Below are 20555 nucleotides of genomic sequence, written 5' to 3'. Positions count from 1 at the left end.
CGGTCAACTTGAATAGCACCGCTCCGCGACCTCCCCAAAAACAACGATCCACGAACCACCACACCGTCCAAATGAGAGCGAGAAAACGAAATTCATTAGCCAACATGAGAACAGCGATACGCATAACTATGTCCAAATATACGATAAAGGGAGTACAGATCAGAAGCTCGCGAAGCCGGTCATCGCCTGTGTGCCTGCAATGAGCATCATCCATATACAGACGGTAGATGTCACTTACGGGTGGCATGCCCATTGATGTGCCGTTTGGCATCATGGGAGGACCAGCGTTGGGGAACCTGGCGACAACAGTCAGGATGCCCTTTCGGGGGTTAAGGAACAAGCGAGACTCACCCATTGCCTGCCGTCAGCATTAATCTGTTGCCAATGAGACCTGGGTTGATGATCGGGGCGTCCGCCTCTTGTTGCTCCTTTTGTGTGTCCTTCTTAGACAACTCCTCTACCTTCTTCTCCAGCGCCGTCATCTGTTGTCATCATCAAAGCACATCAGTGACATAGGTCGACAGTAGCCCCAAGGGTATACGGACCTTGTCCACCATCGTCCTCGAGATCTGAATCTTATATGGCATGTAGAAGTCGTTCAGGCCATGCTGCCATGATGTCTCCTCCACGACGTCGGAGCGGAGCAAGTCGAAGCATGCGTAGAGCACTGCCGCAAAGCACTCCTTGTTGCCGATGTCAACGAAGTACGACAGCAGGTCCTCGGCGACTTCTATTGATGCTGACGTGGCTGCCGTGACGATCGCATCCTTGTACAGCTTGTCTTGCTTGGAGAGCGCTATTGATTCCTCCCACCGCGAGTTTTTCTGTTGTCGCGTCAGTGATTGATACACCCGTTATGTTAATGCTGATTCATACCTTGTACAAGTGTGCCGCCAGCCGTCGGAACTCCAACAATTCATGCTTCTCTAGCCGCTGCGCCAGCTTGACGTTGTTGAAGTTGTCGAAGCTGTCGATTGAGTCGCGCAATGTCTTGTAATCCTCCTCCTCAATCAGCAAGTCGTTATATGCGTCGTTGACGGCCTCGATGTTGAGCTAAAGCACACATGAGCATCATGTACGAGAGCTAAAAAGGACGAACGTACATGTTGTACTGCGATAAGGTACGAGCGGATGAGTGGGATGTGATCCATCTGCCTGAACATCCGGACAACGCGAGAGTGGTCGATACGAGGGATCAGCACAGTGAGCAAGTCGGTGAGCAGCGTCGGTTGTTCTTGGAGGTAGAATGTCAAAGACTTGTAGTAGATCTCGATGTTCGCGACCCGAACGATGACGTCCTTGAACTGATTGTGCTCCCAAGCATCCGCAGACCGCTCAATCATTGCCAATGCCGCATTGTCGAACTCGTCGTACTTGATGTACAAGAAGACAAGCTCGGGCCAGAGGTGCGCCCTCTCCGTCGCCTTGATGACCTTCGGAATGTTGATGCGCGAGACGAAGAGTTTGAGGTGCTCCATGAGCTTCTCAGGCTTATACTTGCCGTAGAGGATAGCAAGCTCCGTGAAAATTCCCATATGCGCCCTCTCCAAGCTGAGGGCCGCCTCCAACAACGACAAGATCTCATCGAAGTGACCGCGACGCTCGTACAGCTGCACAAGCGCCGGTAGCTCCTCCGCGTGGACGACAATGTTGAGAGCGCAAATCTGAGCCAAGCGGAACTCGCCCTTCTCGAGACATGCCTGGTGGACCTGTTTCCAGACCTGAGTGTTACCGGCTTTTCGTGCGCTCTCGACGGCCGCTTGGTTCTCGCCCAGGTAGATGAGGGTAGTCGCAAGTCGGGCCCAGTTGGAGATACTGTGGAAGAGCAACTTCGCAGCTTGGTAGAGCTCGTCGTCGAAACACTTCTCTCCGACCTCGAGGATGTCTGCCACGTTCGTCATCGCCAAGAAGTCCTCCATGTCGTGTAGACGATCAGTCTTCGCGTACGCATACGCAAGCTCCGTGTCGATCTTCGGCTCACGAAGCGTCTTACGAGCCATCTGGAGGAAGCGCACGAGGTCGTCATGCTTGCCTGCGCGGCTGGCAATTTCGATGACTTCGACGTAGTTACCAGGGTCCTCAGCCTTGATGTACGAGTCTGGCAGCGACTTCAACGACTGACACAGCACAACAGCTAGATAACTCACCAATGGCGTCCTTGATACGCAAGCCATCAAGTTGCGCCTTCGCCAGCCTGCTCCAGACCTCGGGCCTGTTGACCTTGATAGCATACTCCACACCACGATCCAAGGATACAATGTGCTCGACCAGAACGTTGATCGCCATGGCATGCTGCTCGTACTTCTTGTAGATGAGGAACGCCTCCTCGTATAGACCATGGTCGGTAGCGATCTTGGCAATCTCCGCAACGTCGTAGTTCTTCAGCTTGTCGATATACCCGACAACCTTGCCCTTGTCCGCGCGGATGGCAGTGAGCATCATGAGGTTCTGCAGGTTCTTGTTGTCGCTGAACGGCGATGGCTCCAAGATGAGCTTCTCGAGCAGCTCGATCAGCTCGATGGGGAGGTCGGCCGACAAGAACGCTTTGACGGTCACGGACACGTCATCCGGATCTGTAGACTCGGGCAGAGCAGTCGCGATGATCTGTGTATACCAAGTTAGAAGCCATTCCGCAGTTCTTGCACGACAGTGTTCTTACCTGATCAATGAGCTGGCGACGGTGGATGTTGTCGGGGACAAGCACTTGCGCCCAAAGCTCAGGCTGGCGACGCCTGACGAGGTACCGGGCCTGCTGCTTGAACATCGAGTTCTCGTTCGTGATCGCGATGAGCTCATCGTCACAGAAGCCCTTGGCGTACGCAATGTACGCCAAGTACGGATCCCGCTTCTCGCAGAACTTGCCTACAACCAGAGGCTCGTACAACTGGGAGACCGGTCAGACGGGCTGCATTATACTGATACGCATTCGTGACTCACGTTGTTCTCCTTGAGGAACGCCTCGGGGTTGCTGTTCGAGTCGATGTAGATCTTGGCGACGGCGTTGAACACTGCGGGATCCTGACTGCCTTGCTGCACACGCGCCTCGAGCCAGGGGAGGATAAGCTTGAGCCGATTCCTGACCTCTACTTCATGGACAAGCTCGTCGATGGGGAAGTTGCCCGGGACGGACGCCAGAAGCGACTTGATAGTAGTCTCGTCACAGTCTACGTCTAACAAACCACCGATGACCTGTGGCGTCCTGACGGAGTTGACCCGCTGGACGTAGACCTCGATGAAGTTGGTCAAACCGTTCTGGTAGAGGTAGAGGACCAAATCGTGAACGAAGTCGAAGCGGTCGCAGACGATGATGAGCGGGAGCTGGTCGGCGAGTTTAGCCTCTTTGAGGAAGTTCTTGACTTTCTCCGGATTGTAGAAGTTGCTCTCACGACATATGCGCTCGACCTCGCGGATCTGGCCTGTACGTGTAGCAGCCTGGATGTACTTGAAGTGTACCTCGGGGTCTTGGCTGAGGTTGACGATCGAACCGAGGTAGTAGTAGAGACCTGCACAAAGGGCAAGTTCAGGCATACACGGAAAACGATGAATATCTACGCCTTACCTTCGAAGCTCTTGAAGTGCTCAAACATCTCTATGAGTTTGACAGGGCCCAGAATGTCGGAGTACTTGGTTGCAACCTGGATGGCGATCTGCAGGTTCTGACGGATATTCACGCGCAGCATCTCCTCCAAGCAAGCCATGGACTGCTCTGTGGTCAAACGGCTGAAGTAGTTGACGATCCACTGGAGCACGAAATAACGTCAGTCTAGCTGACTTGGCTGTCCACAGTACAAATGGGCTTACATCTGGTGGGAACGCAGCCGCATGGACAATCACTCGTTTGATGTCCGCCAGGTCCTCGTAGTGCTCGAGTGCCTAGTTGAATACAAGAGTCAGCAATCCGGCGAGGCAGCACGTCAGCGGAGGGACGTACCCTCTGCAGCAATCCGGCTTTCTCGCAGAGGTTCGCAACCCGAGGACGGTCGTAGTGCGTGAACATCTCGTTTCCGAGAATCGCATCAGCGACCTGCGGCGCGTGGACGAGGTTCATCTCGAGCAGGCGCGTCTGAAGGTGAGCCTGCTCAGGCTTGTTGTCCTTGAGCGCGTCCAACAGGAACGACGTGGCGGGCTGGATCATGTTCTGGGACATGAAGATGTCTACCACCTACGCAGCCCTGCGTCAGCAAAACAGCTGTTCACGGTGCAAACGATATACTGACCCGCTCGATGTCGACCATCGGTCCCTCCTCGTTGTTGACGAGCTGCATGGCGAACTCGGCGCCCTTCTCCGGGTTCGTCCGCATGATATGCTGCAGCAGACCGATGAAATCTGGTGTATACCCAACCTTCTTCGCGTACAGCACAATCTTGTCGGTCTGGCCAGTCTCGGCAAAGCAAGCAACGACCTTGTTGGGGACGTTGGCCCTGAGGTACACGCTGAGAGCCAAGGTCATGTCGTGGAGCCGGACAATGTCACCGAGCTCCTCGCTGCAGGTGAGCTGTAGTGCTTGCTGTCAGAGGCTACGTACGAGGTTATTCCGTAAGAGACTTACCTTGTTCTCCTTCAGCCACTTCTCGAGCAACTGCTTCCGACCCTGCTGAAGTACTGGGCGCGCAAGCTCCACAGACTCGAGGTGATTCAGCTCGCCCTTCTCGAGCAGGATGCCAAAGTACTGTAGAATCGGCGAGAGACCGCCAGGTGGTGCTGGCGCCTGCTTGAACGACTCAATGACTTGAGCCGTGCGGAGGATCCCCTATGTGACAGTCAATCCCACCGTTTAGTCAAACAACGGACGAACACACGCACCCTCGGAGAGTTGGCAGCAATCTTCGCCGCCTCGCTGAACTGGCCGGTCTGGAAGAGCTGCTGGTACTGCTTAATGTACAAGTCGTCTGCGCCAGGCAGATTCCCTCGACTAGCGAGCTTGAACGCGAGCTCCGTGTTCGCGAGCGTTGTGAGGATATAAGGAATGACTGTCTGCTCGTCGACACTGACACTCAGCACCTGGCCCTTCTTGTTTACACCGATGATACCGTTCGACCCCTCGTGCTCCGCAGTGACGAAGATGGTCTCCCCGGAGATGCGGTTCATGTAGATGCATGCCCCAGACTCAAGATCGTATAGATGGATGAACCCATACTTCGTGACGAGGTAGACGATGCCGTGCTTCTTCGAGACCTGCATCGCCACCGGGAAGTCGTTAGTCGCCTCAGGCGGGAAGTACACGTCGACCGCCTTCTTCGTGAACGGCGAGTCGGGGGCCTGGTGGTCGATCTCCACAATGTGCAGCTTCGCGCCGGTCGCCGTCCGGACGGAGAACGTGAAGAGCTTCGTCGGCTTCTGGTGCCCGTCCAGCTTGACCTCCGCGAACGCCGCAGCATGCCCCTCAATCGGCTGGCTGACTCCCCGCTCCCTGCTATACAACTGAATGGCGCCCTTCACCTTGAAGGCGGAGGGATTGGTCGCGTTCCCAGAGATGCCGACCAACACCAACCACTTCTCGTCTGAGGACGCGCGGTAGTTGATGATCTGCGCGCCCACAAGAGACGGATGGCGGTCGAAAATCTTCTGCGGAGGAGAGGTCGCGTCCGACATCGTCCAATGGTATACTGCCGTGTCGGTGACCATGCCAATCAAAGAGTCTGAGATCCATTTCCAGAACACCACGTCCTCGGCGTTGACGTGCGATTTGACCTTCTGCTTCGTCTCAAGGTTGAAAATTTGCAATGTCCGACCGGCTGGGGAGCGTTGAATGAGCAGCATTCAACGGGAATAGGTGAATACGCACCCTTCAGTGCAAGGATCTTCTGGTGCGGGTGCATGATTGCACTGTCCGCGGTGATGGGTCGCCGGAGGACATTGTTGGCATCTGCGAGGTCAACAATAACAACCTGGTTCTGCTCGCCAACCTTCTCTCGTACACAAATGAAGTGGTCGGATTCGAGTGTCAAGGTCTACACGTCCCAGAGTCGGCGTCAGGTTGGGCACACGTATGAGCCGTCATACACACCTGGAAAGAGATGGAGGCGGGCTGCACGCCAATGGCGGAGAGCTGAAGGTGTTCACAGAACGAGATAGGCTTGGAGATATCCATGGTGGGCGGGGATTTTGAAGACACGTCGCGCCCGTTGAGAGCTGCGTTGTACGCGGTGGAGGTGGTAGCAAGGCGAGAGGATTTGGGACTGTTTACCCGAGACCCATAACCGGTAACTGCTGTGTACCTTGCGTACATCCTTCCAGGCGCCTATCGTTGGCTGTTCGTGCATACGCAACCCGTTCACAGCCACCCTCTCTCGCTTTTATGTTCTCGACAGTGCTTATGCCCTTCGCCCCACGGAGCTTTGCGTAGTTATGCACAGTACATTACAGATAGATACACGCGGACGACGATCGGCACGAGGTAAAGGGGTGTACTACTACACTCCGGCTCACTCCTCCGCCAATGCCAAGGCTTGCTCGATATCATCTTCCTCCATGAGCGTCGAAGCAGGTATTGCGTTCCCGAAATACAACCGTTGCCCGATGATGACTGTCGGAGCAGATTGAACACGAGATGACAATACATGCTTCAATGACACTCACCGAATCAATTGATAGCTGGAAGATTGAGCAGATCTTGAATTGCAGCGGGGAATTCTGCACGAAGAAGTACGCCGTTCTGTGAAACAACACGATAAACATCATGTTTCGCCCGAGCACGTGTACGCAGACTAACTTGAAGGCATCTCCGCCCACCCAGCCTAGCATGGTTGACAGTCTGAACCCATACAGAGAGCGCTGTTTGTGGTTACTAGCAGATAGGGGCGTCGTAAGCATCCACTTCACCGGTGTGAAAGAGACCCCATACCTGATCATTTGAGGTATTGGTAGCGTGCTCTCCACACCTAATGCTACCATACCCAGGAGAAACACGAAGGTTTGCAAGCGACCGAATATCAGGAATAGAATTGCCTGGCATAGGCTGCCCCAACGAATGTAAGTATTGGCTGAGCAAGAGCACGCAGACTAAAACGTACATGAATCCTGCTAAGAATTCGAGATATTGTGTATACGTTGACCATTGCCAGAACGAGAACGGGCGTGAGGATGCGCCAATGTTTTCGGGGCTCGTGTGAGGGCGGTATTTGATACAGATGTACAGCAGGGCCATCTATAGGATTATGAGCGTACAGCACAGCTCGGGGGAACTATACATACTTGTGCGAATATCATGAATATTGACTGCAGTAGCAGGGCAATCTCAAATCGGCTCCCGAGCCAGAAGAAGCACCGGGTGATGTTCGCCAACAGCCTGCCGACAACCTTCAACATACATTCGCAAAGCTAAAGGCAGAGGCTCACAATATAGCACAGACATCACGAGAAAACCCCGTGGAGTCCCTTCACCAAGACAAGCTTCGTGTTAGTCAGTCATGCTGCAGAGCGCGAATAGCAGCCAGACGCACTTCTTCCGTACAATTGAGTGCGCCTGATCCGCATACACGAGCGGTGGGCCAACGGCCATGCCCACCGAGGCTACTGTAGCCAACCATGCCGGAACCATGGTCGAGAGGTCGTTGAGATGGAGGATAGCCTGGATAGGTGACTGCGGCGGCGGGACCTCGAGTGCCCGAGGTTGGAGGCGCGCATCGCGCTGGCGGGCACGCGTATACGTCGCGATCACGTGTGAAACGTCTCGGACCCGCGTTTCGAAGTTTCGAGGCTCTTGCTCAAGCTGTCTATGACTGCCGCCAGTGCATGCTAAATATCACCATCTTGTGCGAGAACATATGGATCCACAAACAGTAGCATTATTGTCCTCTTGATAAAATGTAAAAAGCGAGTCTTAGTAGTAACAAAGCGCTATATCACAGATCTAGGCGGAACTACAAGGAAGACAGCATCCGGTCTACCACTATACTAACCATCGCGAGAACGACGCCAACATTATGTACTAGCCAGTGGTTGTTCATAAGCCGATCTATAAAGACAGTCCTTTACGAGATAGCACGAGAGCGACATCTATGACAACAAGACGCATCAATGTGGACAGAAACTATGTCTCTACAATCCTGAGCCCGAGACGGGCTTCGTCTACCATTGCTTATTCAGCAAGCAGGTACAGTCAACGGAATTTTCACGGTGCGCTGTTCACAGCAATCAGTATGTCTCACTGCGTCAAGGTCTGCACAGGACTCACAGCAAGACCCTAGAGTAGCAGCCCATGTCAGTACCAGCCAACGACATGATAGGTGAGCAGACTGACCGAGAGACTGGTCTCCTTATACTTCACACTCATATCCGCGGCGGTCAGACGCATCGCCTCGATCGCCTCGTCAAGCGTCACGCTGTATACGTTCTGGCTGGCCATCGAGAGTTGCGCGGCCGTGACGGCTTTCACCGCTAGCAAGGGTCAACACATCCGCCAGCAGATGCTTGACACGGTCACTCACCACCTAGACTGTTCCGTTCCTGTGCAGCAGAAACGTTAGTGCATGTGCATGAGGCAGGTCGTGAGAGCGTACTATGCAGGGGACTTGAACCAGTCCGTCGATGGATCACAAGTAAGGCCGAGGTTGTGCTCTGCAGTACGTAGTCCTGGTCAATTGAATTCAAGCGAACAGAGCTATGCATGTGCTGACCTATTCCGATTCGGCAGCCTAGCGACAACGAGCAGTTCAGCGACAATCCTTCCCGAGATCAACGCACGCATACCTGAAGTACAGTCTCTGGGTCGGCTGAACACAGATATGTCAGAAAGCTCAAGGAGTCAAATCCTCAGCAACCGCGATACTCACCACCCATACAGCAGCAAACCCAGCGCTCGCCATCGAACACGCGACTACAATCATGTAGGTCAGCTCACACGCGCGCCGGGACGTCAGAAGGGCCTACCTCCCACTCAGCCTGACACCCGCCCTCAGCGGCAGAGATCGTGCTCCCGCGCTTGAATAGCATGCCGATCGCGGAGGCAGTCAGCAAGAACGTCACCACGCTCTTCTCCGGGTCGTCGCTCACGAACTGCCATCGCACGGACGCAACGCAACGTGAGCCACGCCTGTCTGTGAACACTAGCGAGGAAGACGCACCTCGATGATATACTTCAGCACCGCGGGTATGACCCCCGCCGCGCCGTTCGTCGGGCTCGTGACGATCCGCCCGCCGCTCGCGTTCACCTCGTTCACCGCGATCGCGTAGCACGAGAGGAAGTCCATCGCCGGGATCGTCGTCTTGCGCTGTCACCGTGCCCTTCTCAGTCCCACCGACATGGCGTGCGGGTAACACGGACTCACCGGAGGCATAGGCAGGATCGCGTGGTCAAGCGCACCCACCACCCGCGCGGGACGCGCTGCCTTCCCAACGGCGCCCTTCCCTTTCCCGAGCTTGCTGCCCTCGGCTTGGGGCGGGGCGGCCTCCTCGTCTTCGGGCCCGCTGAGATGACCTGCGGGGCCAGCGCCCGCGCCGATTTGTGGGTGTCGCGATGTGGGCGAGACGAGGCCGGGGTAGAATCTATGGGCACGTCAAGGCGTAAATGGCACCTCCGCATTGGCAGAGGCGAGAGGGGACGTACCCGCGCATGAGCCGGCGGTAGAGGATGGGCGCGCGCCGGCGGAGCTGGAGGCGGCCGGGGAGCGTCGTCTCGGAGGAGGACACGCCCGTGCGGATGCAGTCGTCCATCACGCTCCAGATGCGCGTGATCTTTGAATGATGCCCGAAGGTCAGGGTGGGCGTATGCGGCAAGTGAGGGAGATAAGGACCTTCTCGTGTACCTCTCCGTGCGTGTACCCGAAGTGCATCTCGTTGTCGTACACAATCTGCGCGATGGTCATCTATGCCCGGGAGAATATCAGATGAGTGTAGGTGTGGCGGAGGAGTGAGCTCCTACGTTGTGCTTATGCGTGAGCGCAAGGAGACTTTCTCCAGACTACAGTATGTAACTGTCAGTTTGGACGATGGGCGCCAGGGTGGGAGGTACACATACATGGAATGGATACGGGGGTTGGCTGGGATCGCGTTCCTGCTCCGGGGCTTCTTCGTTGGGTTCAGACAGACTGTGGGTCTGGTGTAACCGCGCGCCGTGTACCGCACTCTTGTCACGCCCTTGTAAAACAGGTTCTCGTCGACTGAGGGATAGTGCAGCTTCAGTGCTCTTCTACCACCCGTCACTCTGCAGACACTCACCTTTCGTTTTCTCGTTCACCACAAATCCACCTCCCACACTGAACTGGAGTTAGCGCACTGATTCGCAATTCCTTCCGGGACGTCCACGCACCTAAATACTCATTCGTGGCAAGCAGTTCGCCCTCCTCACCAAACACCGCAAACCGCATCCCGTTCGGGTGTGTCTTGAGGACCTCGTCCCAGCGCCAGACCATGTCGCGCTCGGGCTCGTACACGATGCGGTGCTTCCCACCGAGGAGTAGAGTCTTTTGCGAAATGATGTTCGCATAACGTGGCGGAATGGTACCCGTGTCGATCGTCTCGGGGTCGGAGCCTTCCAGGCCGAGGAGGATAGCTTGCGGGGTGTGGTGTCTGGGCGACGGAGCTGTGAGTGAGATTGTGGAGAGAATGTGAGAGGATGCATACCCCTTTCCTGTATATGGCTTCTGGTCAGTTGGTGGTCAGAAGTCGAGAGTAGCAGGACGTGCCTGTAGCGGCCAAAGAGCCATACCTTACGACGGATTCCGTGTCACGCCAGGAAGGAAGACAGTAATGTCACACTCACAAAGTAATCTTCACGGTCTTGACCTATACCACACGGGAATGAAGGTGTCAAGCCCCTCCAGTCGCACATAGTAAAGTAATTTACGGCGCACCTTGTCCAGAAGTTCCAACTCGATCAAGTCGTTGATAAAATCTTCCCCGCGCGCATCGGTCCCACCGTATGCGACGAACTTGGCCAACTACAAGCCGCAATCCGAACGCGGAGCTCAGCATGGAACCTCCGCACGGAGAGAAGTCGACTACGTACCTCCGATACTGAACAATCAAATGTAGATATGACAGCATGCTCCGTTTGGTGTACTCGTAGGTCTTTGTCTCCCGTCTCCCCTGCGGCGACAGTGTCTTTTCCATCCTCGCGATCCGGCTCTTTCTCTTGTGATGCGCGTGCGACGGTGTTCGTGCAGTATTCGCGTGGGTCCGGACGTGTCATCCTCGTCATGCCATTATTACGTCGTCGTTGCTCGTCGTGAGTCCATGGTCTTTTTGAAGTCGAGGCCGAAGAAGGTAAAGCGGCGAGACACGCTCGGACGTTTGAAGACGCGTGACGGCCGAGCCGAGTAAGCATCCGAGGGCAAGTCTATCGTCTACGGCACACAGACACCGTCGAGGAGATGTCGACGGTGGCCAGCGGGACAGAGGCGGGTACGCGACGGGAGACGGAGAGGACGGGGAGGCGGTGAGCGTGGGCGGTGACTTTCACCGCGAAACGACCAACAAACTCCTAACCCCACCATCGGTCCTCCCCGCACACGTGCACGGGAGCCAATCACCGCGGGCGGTTTGCAGGTGCCTGGTGCCACGCGGGCAACGCCGCAGGGCCTGTTCCTTGTGCGGCTGTTCGTCGGTCCCGCTCTACTGCAGCTCCTCGCTAGCCTCCGACCTCTCCTCGACGTCCTTGCACGCCGTCCACTCCTTTGTCTGTATATCTTCGCCAAACACCCTCGCGCCTCCTCACTTGGAATAGCATCGCATCACGCGCCTGTGGAGAACACAACCGCCCTGCTGCGGCCCTCTTGATCAGAACGCTCAAACTACACGATACCGGACATAACATTCTGCAATTGAACATCAAATGACTGCAGGGTCTTCGAGAAACAGCTCGCCGATCATGGAGGAGGAGGAGGACATCGTGGAGATTAAGAAGGCAATGGCGACCGGGAGTAGTGCGGCCAGAGAGGGCGCGAGCACCGTGTCTTCAGGTATGTTCCAGTACTGGTTCTTTTCTGCCAGGTGTGCCGGAAGCCGATATGACTTTCATTCACCCGACATTTGGTCTACGGTGCATGACCAGGCGGGTCCCATGGACTGTCGCAGTGCATGCATGCATGCCGAGAGCTGGAATCTGCCTCCCTCTTTTTGAGCGGACTACGAGGCTCTATTTGAACCTTGCGAATTCGCCTTTTCGCGCATAACTTACCATTAGCCCGTCGGACTCTGTTAGTTCTCCACGTTTGAGTTCCAAAGTCGTTCTCCATGCATGACAAACGGTACAACACCTCATCATGCGGCTCCGTCACTGGGGCTCATCGAGATGCTCTGAATGTCGCTGGCCTTGCTCATTTCTACAAGTTCCCGCTTTACGTTTGATACATGCATGCTCACTCGTTTTTGGACAGTACCACCAATTGTATGCTACTGCCTCGCCTCGATCCTCATGACGGTCGTGAACAAAGTGAGCGTTCCTTCCCTCTCACTCGCTCGGCGGACCCTATTCTGACCTTCCCGCAGTTCGTCGTCTCGGGCCAACAATTCAACATGACCTTCCTCCTGCTCTGCATTCAGTCCACCGTCTCGGTGCTCTGCGTCGTCTCGGCGAAGCGCATGGGCGTCATCTCTTTCCGAGACTTTGACGCCCGCGACGCGAAGATGTGGTTCCCGGTCAGCTTCATGCTAGTCAGTGTAATCTATACCGGGTCGAAGAGCTTGGTGAGTACTTCCTGAAGGGGCACGGTACCTGGGCGACGGTGGCTGATGGTGTTGAGTGCAGCAATATCTGAGCATACCTGTGTACACGATCTTCAAGAACTTGACAATCATCCTCATCGTGCGTTTCCTCCACCTGACGAGACCCTCTGTCGCTGAAGCAGTATGCATGTCCAGGCATACGGTGAAGTGATCTGGTTCGGCGGGCGGGTCTCCGGTTTGACCTTCGGCTCGTTCATCCTCATGGTCAGACCCACCATCACTAAGACTTCCTTTCCACAGCCTTGAACTGACCCATGCTCCACAGGTGCTCTCCTCTGTGATTGCCGCCTGGGCCGACATCGGCGATGCACTCACCGTCGACGACCCCGCCGTTGCGGAGAGCCTGGGCATGCTCGCGACGATGCGCGGCGTGGTGACGAACCTGAACATTGGCTATTTCTGGATGTTCATGAACTGCGCGGCGAGCGCCACGTACGTGCTCTCGATGCGGAAGCGCATCAAGGCGACGGGCTTCTCGGACTGGGACACGATGTTCTACAACAACCTGCTGAGCATACCGGTGCTCGCGGCGTTCTCGATCGTCGCGGAGAACTGGGGGTCGGAGAATCTGAGTGCGAATTTGTGAGTGGAGGGTGTTTGGGTCTATGTGCTGTGCTTTCCTGCGTGCTGTCTGGTTGTTGATACTGATGCTGATTGTTTCGATGCGTGTAGCCCGGAGGCGACGAGGAATTTCCTGCTGTTCGCAATTGCGTTCTCGGGTGCGGCGGCCGTCGCAATATCGTATACCACCGCGTGGTGCATCCGTGCGACGAGCAGTACGACCTACAGGTTCGTCAACCTTCCCTTCTCGTTACATACGTACCTGACATTTCCGCCTCGTAGTATGGTCGGCGCCCTGAATAAATTGCCCGTCGCCGCGTCAGGGCTGATCTTCTTCGGTGACGCCGTCACGTTCGGCTCTGTGAGTGCCATTGGCGTCGGATTCTTCGCCGGGCTGGTGTACGCCATTGCGAAGAGCAACCAGAAGAAGGCCGAGAACGCGGCGATGAGCCAGACGGGCGTCATCCCATTGACTCGGAAGCCGTAACGTGCGGCAGGTCTCGTCGCGGAATCGAAGGGAAGCGGCGGCGCCATCTCGCGTCTCGAGGACGTTCTGATATCGTACGACGGATGACAGGCCGTGGGGAGGTGGAAGGGGCCGTTCGTGTCTATGGCCGCAGTGCTGCATTACGAGGTGCGGCGCAGGTGTGTGATTGGGAAGAACGTGCGGCGTCTGGCTGGGCGCGGTCGGCCGCAGGTGTGCTGGGACGCTGGGTTCGGACAGGGTTTGACATTGGACATCTTAATAGTAGACACCGCCATCGGTATACCTGCACCCTCGTTCTCGCTGTATGTAACTATCACTGCGGAGATGTACGAGTTGGACTTCGACGCTGTCGTAGAGTACGGAGAATACTATGGGACTGCCATCTTGAGAGAGATGCTGCTACTCGTGGTCCGCGTCGATGCGGGGGAAGAGGCAGCGGGGATAAGGCCTGTCCCGCTGTAACGCCGCGCGAGGACGATCGCCCGCCTGTGGCCTGTGGTGCACTGGCGAAGGGGACGTGCGTCAACAGAGGCCGAGTGCGATAAAGGGCGGGACGCGTAGATGAGGTCACTTGACTCGCGTTCGGACGCGTCCATACCCCTCGCCTCGGTTATCCCCATCGCCACCCATCGCCCTCGCCTCTACCTTCGGCCGATCCCCGTACACTGTTCTATACTTCTCTTTCTCTCCCACCACCATCTCCTCAGCAGTTCACCGCGAGATCGCCACGCCCGACGATGCCCGCGACGGAGAGCACGCAGACCCTCCACCCCCCGCGGCTGGCCTCCATTTTTGCCGGGTCGCCCAGTGCGCCCGGCACGCCTGTGCACTCCATCCAGACGATGCGCAGGAAGGCCGCCGGTCACTCGGGCCCATTGACGAAGATCTTGGTCGCGAACCGTGGTGTACGTCCCCGCAGTCTCACGGGTTCTCAAGTGGTACTGGTCTGTCTAACTCGATTGGTGCAGGAAATTGCCATCCGTGTGTTCCGCACTGCGCACGAGCTTGCGCTGCACACAGTGGCTATCTACTCCTACGAAGACAGGCTGTCTGCGCATCGCCAGAAGGTGCGCTCTCGCCGCTCAGACTAACATCGCACCATCCCATGTGATTGACGTGAACGCCCCGGTACGCAGGCAGACGAAGCCTACCAAGTCGGCAAGGGCCTCACGCCCGTAGGCGCGTACCTCGCGCAGGAAGACATCATCCGCATCGCGCTCGAGCATGGCGTCGACATGATCCACCCGGGGTGAGATGCCCCTCTCAGGCGCGCACAAGCTGATGTCGAGCTCGCTCTCTCTTCGCGGCTTCACAGATATGGCTTCCTATCAGAGAACGCAGAGTTCGCTCGTAAGGTCGAGCAGGCGGGCCTGTCTTTCGTGGGCCCTAGCCCGGAGGTCATTGACCACCTCGGCGACAAGACGAAGGCGAGGACGATTGGTACGTGTAGCGCCCACGTTCTATAGGCGATGTTGGCTGAAATGAAGCATACAGCCATCCAGATTGGCGTGCCCGTCGTTCCCGGTACTCCCGGACCCGTAGGGTCCTTCACAGATGCGGATGCGTTCATCCAAGAGTACGGTTTCCCTGGTAAGTCCTACCTCCTCTGTCTCGCCTCCACTCACCTCCAACCAATCACATCCACAACCAGTGATCATCAAGGCCGCCATGGGTGGCGGAGGCCGCGGTATGCGTGTCGTGCGCGAGCAGTCTGACTTCGCAACCTCCTTCGAGCGCGCCGTCTCGGAGGCCAAATCTGCGTTCGGCGATGGCACCGTCTTCATCGAGCGCTTCCTCGAGCGCCCGCGGCACATCGAGGTGCAGCTGCTCGCGGACGCGCAGGGCAACACCGTGCACCTGTTCGAGCGCGACTGCTCCGTGCAGCGCCGCCACCAGAAGGTCGTCGAGGTCGCGCCCGCGACACACCTCCCTGAGGAGGTCCGCCAGGCAATCCTCGCGGACGCGATCAAGCTTGCGAGGAGCGTGGGTTATAGGAATGCGGGCACAGCGGAGTTCTTGGTCGACCAGATGGGGAGACATTATTTCATTGAAATCAACCCGCGTATCCAGGTCGAGCACACCATCACTGGTGCGTCCTTTCCTGTCGCTATATTCGATGACGATGCCTGACAAATGGCACTCGCGAATGTAGAGGAAATCACGGGCATCGACATCGTCGCTGCGCAAATCCAGATCGCGGCGGGCGCGACGCTCCCGCAGCTCGGCCTGACGCAGGAGGCGATCACGAAGCGCGGGTTCGCCATCCAGTGCCGTGTCACGACTGAGGATGCTGCGCAGAACTTCCAACCCGACACCGGAAAGATCGAGGTGTACCGCAGTGCGGGTGGTAATGGTGTGCGTCTGGACGCGAGCTCCGGCTTTGCTGGTGCGCAGATTACGGTGAGTTCACGGCCTGGTGTGTCATGAGGGAGGATTGCTCATGAGATTGGGTAGCCCACTACGACAGCTTGCTTGTGAAGGTCAGTGTCAGCGGCACGACCTATGAGGTTGCCAGGAGAAAAATGCTCCGTGCTCTCGTTGAGTTCCGTATCCGCGGCGTTAAGGTGTGTACAACTTAGCCTCACATTGAACACCGTCTGATACCTTGCTCTAAGACGAACATTCCTTTCTTGCTGCGTCTCCTGACCCACGATGTCTTCATCGGCGGCAAGACCTGGACAACTGTAAGTTTATCCAGACGATGTGATCGTCTACAGCGAAAGTTTATATGTTGTGCAGTTCATCGACGACACGCCCGAGCTCTTCAAGCTCGTTCAGAGCCAGAACCGTGCCCAAAAGCTGCTCTCCTACCTCGGCGACCTCGCAGTCAACGGCTCCTCCATCGCAGGCCAGCAAGGCGAGCCCGGTCTCAAGGACGACGTGGTCGTCCCGCCGTTCCAGAACCGCGAGGACCCGAGCGGGCCGCCGCTCGACGCGTCGCTGCCGTGCGAGCAGGGCTGGCGCAACATCATCGTCGAGCACGGGCCCGAGGCGTTCGCGAAGGCGGTGCGCGAGTACCCCGGGGTGCTCATCATGGACACGACGTGGCGCGATGCGCACCAGAGCTTGTTGGCGACGAGGCTGCGCACGATCGATATGGTGAACATCGCGAAGGAGACGAGCTATGCGCTGGCGAATGCGTTCAGCTTGGAGTGCTGGGGTGGTGCGACGTTTGACGTTGCGATGCGGTTCTTGTACGAGGACCCGTGGGAGCGCCTGGTGAGTGTTAACGGTGCGGTGGAGGTGTATGCTGGTGCTGACCGACCGGGGCAGAGGACACTGAGGAAGCTGGTGCCGAACATCCCTCTGCAGGCCCTCGTCCGTGGCGCCAACGGTGTTGGTTACACTAGCTACCCGTAAGCTTCATTTTTGTTGTGATTGTGGCGACTCTTATTCTCGATACAGCGACAACGCCATTTACGACTTCTCCAAGAAGGCTGTCGAGAACGGTTTGGATATCTTCCGTGTTTTCGACTCCCTCAACTACATTGGTGAGTTATAATTGCATACTCCGCGCGTCAGCTGCTAATGTCTTCCAACAGACAACGTCAGTCGTTCTGCTTACGAGGAGCGCTTACTCGTGCTGACTCTTCTATAGTTGAAGCTTGGTATCGACGCTGCCAAGAAGGCCGGTGGTGTCGTCGAGGCGGCTGTCTGCTACAGCGGCGATGTTGCAGACCCAAAGAAGACGAAATACACGCTCAAGTACTACCTCGACTTCGTCGACGAGCTGGTCGCGGAGGGCATCCACATCCTGGGCATCAAGGACATGGCGGGCATTCTCAAGCCCCACGCAGCGAACTGTGAGTGTGCTGCCAAGCGCAAGTGAAATGAAACGACTTTGTGTTACCTTCAGGCTCATCGGTGAAATCCGCAAGAAGTACCCCGATCTGCCCATCCATGTGCACTCACATGATACGCCGGCATCTCCGCCGCGACGATGATTGCTGCGGCTGCGGCAGGCGCCGACGTCGTCGACGTCGCCATCGACAGTGTGTTCATTTGCTCCTGCTGGATGACTTTCGAAGTACTCAATGGTTACCACCAGGCATGTCTGGATTGACGTCTCAGCCGCCCATGGGTGCAGTGTGCGCTGCCCTTGATCAGACTGGCTTGGGAACTGGTATCCGCTACGCTGACATCCAGGCGCTCAACCTTTACTGGAGTCAGGTGCGCATGCTCTATGGCTGCTTCGAGGCGAATGTTCGTGCCTCGGACTCGAGTGTGTTCGACCACGAGATGCCGGGAGGGCAGTACACGAATCTGATGGTAAGTTTGGATGTGACGTTCGGGGGGACTCGCTCTGAATATGCGTGATCGTTGCAGTTCCAGGCGGCCCAGCTCGGCCTGGGCACCCAGTGGACGGGTGAGTGACCACATCGTTGCTGTGAGATCCGAATGAGGGTTGACGGATTCCCAAAGAGGTCAAGAAGAAGTACATCGAGGCGAACGAGCTTGTAAGCAGTGTCGTGATGCCTAACGTATAGATGGGCCTAGACTGACATGTACCATGCGAAGTGCGGGAACGTCATCAAGGCAGGTCTCGATATTAGCCTCGCAGCACATGTAGCTGACGTACTACTAGGTCACGCCAACGTCGAAGGTTGTTGGGGACTTCGCGCAATGGATGGTATCCAACAAGCTCCCGAAGGAAGAAGTCCTCGAGCGCGCAGACCAGCTCGACTTCCCATCTTCGGTCGTCGAGTTCTTCCAAGGATACCTTGGCCAGCCTGTCGGAGGGTTCCCAGAACCGTTCCGGTCGAAGGTCATCAGGAACAAGCCCAGGATCGATGGCAGGCCCGGCGCGAACCTGCCTCCTATTGACTTCAGGAAGACGAAGGCGGAGTTGCGCAGCAAGTTTGGCAAGCACATCACAGATGCGGACGTCACGTCGTACATCATGTACCCGAAGGTACTTTGCATGCCCGAGTCTTCCGGATGGTCGTGCTGAGTGACCATCACAATCAGGTGTTCGAGGACTACCAAGGCTTCGTTACGAGATACGGTGACCTGAGGTACGCTTCGTAGGCTTGCGATCTCCGCCGTGTGTTGACATGGTGCTGGTCAGTGTGATCCCTACCCGTTACTTCCTGGGTCGCCCCGAAATCGGCGAGGAGATGTACATCTCCATTGAGAAGGGCAAGACGCTCATTATTCGTCTGATGGCTGTTGGTCCTGTCGTCGAGGGTCGTGCGCAACGTGACGTCTGGTTCGAGGTCAACGGAGAAGTACGTCACATCCCGAAAAAACCCCAGTTCCTCTGCTCATCGGGTGACGTCGCCGAATAGGTCCGTGCGGTTTCCGTCGAGGACAAGAACTCTGCAGTCGAAACTGTCTCGCGCGAAAAGGCTACTTCTGACCCGGGCTCTGTTGGCGCACCGATGTCAGGTGTCGTTGTTGAGGTCAGAGTCAAGGAGGGCGCTGAGATCAAGAAGGGTGACCCTGTGTGCGGTAAGTCTGCTCTTGCCCAGTCGCATTCACCGGATTGTTGACGATGACTTCACAGTCATGAGCGCCATGAAGGCACGCCTGTTTTCTCTTTTGGCTTCGACCTATACTTACACTCAATCTTCAGATGGAGTCCGCCGTCACGGCGCCTGTGTCTGGTCATGTGAAGCGCATCCTCATACGCGAAGGTAAGTATCCTACCTCCGGACGCACACTGAAGTCATCGAGTGACGTGGCTTCTTGCAGGGGACTCTATTAACCAGGGCGACCTCGTTGTCGAAATTTCTCACTAAGCGCTTCGGGCGTCCTCGCATTTTGCATCATCGCGTTGTGTCTAGTAGTGTACGAATGTTGTAGAAGTAAACGCAAACTGCTGTCATAAATACAATCAAGTTGCTTCCCCGATGCTTGGAATAGACCGGTTGATGCCCTGAGCTTGCTTCGCCGGCGAAAGCGAACTCATGAGCTAATATTGCGTAGTAGGCCAATCGTCCGGGCGTAGTTGACGACATTCAGGCAGCTATTCCTAGTGGGGCCGGACGATGGCGAAGCAGCGCAGAAGTGCCGACGCAGTCAGTCAGATAGGTGAGTACTGGTGACCTCACGCATACGGATCTTAAACGATTGCGCAATAGAAATACGTAACACTACTAGTGACTGGAGTTCGCCGTTGAATACACTGTCCCTGACTCGGACGCCATAGACACCGGCCGACACGCAGTACCGTATCGTTTCAGGATATGTAACGCAGTTTATGAAGGCCTTTGGACGGATTTGTACAGCGTCCTTCAACGCCCGGACGCTGACTTCTCGTAACTACGAGCGCATGAGGAAATGTCTCCGCGCCAGCGCCCTCGGTCGTGTGAGCGTGACGATCCCAGGAGATGAATTCGTGGGTCAGACGACCCCGTCCGAGTCCGTCCCATATCCGAAATGTATGACTTGTCGACGGTGTCTGTGTATAGGTGACTCGCATCGGTTGAAGTAAGCCTTAGCTGAGGTAGAAAGCCCGGCTCGTACTAAGTGCTTGCCTCCGTCATGGTAGGACTTGGCCCTTCTCCGTCGGCCGTTCCTTCGAGCAAGCTCCCTCAATTGCCAAATCCTTCCTGCGTTTGAAATTCGCGGTGAAAGATAGAAGGAGTACTCCTTTCACCTAGATCATCGAGTGTAGTGCAGTAAATTTTCGAGCAACACACCACTGATCCCGGCCGCGCCCAACACGCCTCTGCCTGCCCGTACACTCATGCCACGACTATCTCTGATCAGACCGCCCGCTAGAATGAATGGATCGTTTACGAACCAATGACACACTTGACTTTTGCCTCAGCCCGCCCATGCTCAATTTGGGCGGAACGAACGCCGCTTCTGGCAGGCTTCGAGAGGCGTCCTCCG

The 20555-nt window shown here is 56.3% G+C and overlaps 5 protein-coding genes across 5 annotated transcripts; 2 read left to right on the top strand and 3 right to left on the bottom strand.

The window, feature by feature from the left end:
• Nucleotides 1-72: 72 nt before the first annotated feature.
• B0H18DRAFT_983258 (clathrin heavy chain 1) lies at nucleotides 73-6224 on the bottom strand. The gene is made up of 17 exons (XM_048044605.1): nucleotides 6009-6224; nucleotides 5787-5952; nucleotides 4805-5736; nucleotides 4551-4751; nucleotides 4218-4496; nucleotides 3932-4162; nucleotides 3802-3873; nucleotides 3560-3740; nucleotides 2938-3503; nucleotides 2660-2884; nucleotides 2148-2604; nucleotides 1104-2098; nucleotides 877-1053; nucleotides 546-824; nucleotides 352-482; nucleotides 239-296; nucleotides 73-186 (listed from the first exon to the last, which is right to left on the bottom strand). Exons 1-17 carry the CDS (start codon nucleotides 6090-6092, stop codon nucleotides 160-162), a joined length of 5061 nt encoding a protein of 1686 aa, XP_047897791.1. The 5' UTR covers nucleotides 6093-6224; the 3' UTR covers nucleotides 73-159.
• Nucleotides 6225-6426: 202 nt separating this feature from the next.
• Nucleotides 6427-7541, bottom strand: B0H18DRAFT_1083023 (uncharacterized protein; the record flags this gene model as incomplete). The annotated part of the gene is made up of 8 exons (XM_048031610.1): nucleotides 6427-6527; nucleotides 6577-6656; nucleotides 6714-6788; nucleotides 6846-6959; nucleotides 7015-7148; nucleotides 7196-7289; nucleotides 7340-7378; nucleotides 7444-7541. 8 exons carry the CDS (start codon nucleotides 7539-7541, stop codon nucleotides 6427-6429), a joined length of 735 nt encoding a protein of 244 aa, XP_047897790.1.
• A 215-nt stretch (nucleotides 7542-7756) lies between these two features.
• Nucleotides 7757-11396, bottom strand: B0H18DRAFT_983245 (serine dehydratase alpha chain-domain-containing protein). Its single transcript, XM_048044604.1, has 19 exons — nucleotides 10950-11396; nucleotides 10795-10881; nucleotides 10704-10726; nucleotides 10623-10649; nucleotides 10251-10510; nucleotides 10160-10189; nucleotides 9960-10078; nucleotides 9864-9902; nucleotides 9736-9807; nucleotides 9549-9676; nucleotides 9271-9487; nucleotides 9067-9213; nucleotides 8873-8998; nucleotides 8772-8838; nucleotides 8693-8715; nucleotides 8503-8558; nucleotides 8431-8438; nucleotides 8244-8380; nucleotides 7757-8124 (listed from the first exon to the last, which is right to left on the bottom strand). The coding sequence occupies exons 1-19, from the start codon at nucleotides 11265-11267 to the stop codon at nucleotides 8086-8088; spliced, it is 1923 nt and encodes a 640-aa protein (XP_047897789.1). The 5' UTR covers nucleotides 11268-11396; the 3' UTR covers nucleotides 7757-8085.
• Nucleotides 11397-12296: 900 nt separating this feature from the next.
• B0H18DRAFT_870668 (UDP-galactose transporter) lies at nucleotides 12297-13715 on the top strand (the record flags this gene model as incomplete). The annotated part of the gene is made up of 7 exons (XM_048040113.1): nucleotides 12297-12374; nucleotides 12431-12628; nucleotides 12690-12746; nucleotides 12803-12871; nucleotides 12933-13249; nucleotides 13340-13456; nucleotides 13511-13715. The coding sequence occupies 7 exons, from the start codon at nucleotides 12297-12299 to the stop codon at nucleotides 13713-13715; spliced, it is 1041 nt and encodes a 346-aa protein (XP_047897788.1).
• A 580-nt stretch (nucleotides 13716-14295) lies between these two features.
• Nucleotides 14296-19569, top strand: B0H18DRAFT_983233 (pyruvate carboxylase). Its single transcript, XM_048044603.1, has 24 exons — nucleotides 14296-14620; nucleotides 14684-14782; nucleotides 14852-14964; nucleotides 15031-15155; nucleotides 15210-15305; nucleotides 15367-15804; nucleotides 15868-16119; nucleotides 16170-16279; nucleotides 16331-16399; nucleotides 16455-16934; nucleotides 16989-17071; nucleotides 17121-17206; nucleotides 17258-17262; nucleotides 17314-17518; nucleotides 17678-17707; nucleotides 17764-17984; nucleotides 18042-18081; nucleotides 18138-18172; nucleotides 18301-18627; nucleotides 18684-18730; nucleotides 18784-18943; nucleotides 19004-19159; nucleotides 19291-19351; nucleotides 19410-19569. The coding sequence occupies exons 1-24, from the start codon at nucleotides 14453-14455 to the stop codon at nucleotides 19454-19456; spliced, it is 3453 nt and encodes a 1150-aa protein (XP_047897787.1). The 5' UTR covers nucleotides 14296-14452; the 3' UTR covers nucleotides 19457-19569.
• The last annotated feature ends 986 nt before the right edge of the window (nucleotides 19570-20555 follow it).

This window comes from Fomitopsis serialis, assembly GCF_022376445.1.
Source record: "Fomitopsis serialis strain Sig1Antser10 chromosome Unknown B0H18scaffold_8, whole genome shotgun sequence".
Classification (NCBI taxonomy): Eukaryota; Fungi; Basidiomycota; class Agaricomycetes; order Polyporales; family Fomitopsidaceae; genus Fomitopsis; species Fomitopsis serialis.
Note: the sequence above shows the minus strand (reverse complement) of the source record. Positions and strands in the feature narration are given on the sequence as shown.

Bases quoted from the DNA above. Each gene is read 5' to 3' on its own strand.
- B0H18DRAFT_983233 (XM_048044603.1), top strand. From the start codon at position 14,453: ATGCCCGCGACGGAGAGCACGCAGACCCTCCACCCCCCGCGGCTGGCC. The intron at 18,628-18,683 runs GTACTTTGCATG...CATCACAATCAG, and splicing joins CGTACATCATGTACCCGAAG to GTGTTCGAGGACTACCAAGG. The intron at 18,731-18,783 runs GTACGCTTCGTA...GGTGCTGGTCAG, and splicing joins ACGAGATACGGTGACCTGAG to TGTGATCCCTACCCGTTACT.
- B0H18DRAFT_983245 (XM_048044604.1), bottom strand. From the start codon at position 11,267: ATGCTTACTCGGCTCGGCCGTCACGCGTCTTCAAACGTCCGAGCGTGT. The intron at 8,716-8,771 runs GTATCGCGGTTG...ATCTGTGTTCAG, and splicing joins TGCTGCTGTATGGGTGGTGA to CCGACCCAGAGACTGTACTT. The intron at 8,559-8,692 runs GTATGCGTGCGT...CGTACTGCAGAG, and splicing joins ACCCAGAGACTGTACTTCAG to CACAACCTCGGCCTTACTTG.
- B0H18DRAFT_983258 (XM_048044605.1), bottom strand. From the start codon at position 6,092: ATGGATATCTCCAAGCCTATCTCGTTCTGTGAACACCTTCAGCTCTCC. The intron at 5,953-6,008 runs GTGTGTATGACG...TGGGACGTGTAG, and splicing joins CCGCCTCCATCTCTTTCCAG to ACCTTGACACTCGAATCCGA. The intron at 2,605-2,659 runs GTAAGAACACTG...TGGTATACACAG, and splicing joins GTCGCCAGCTCATTGATCAG to ATCATCGCGACTGCTCTGCC.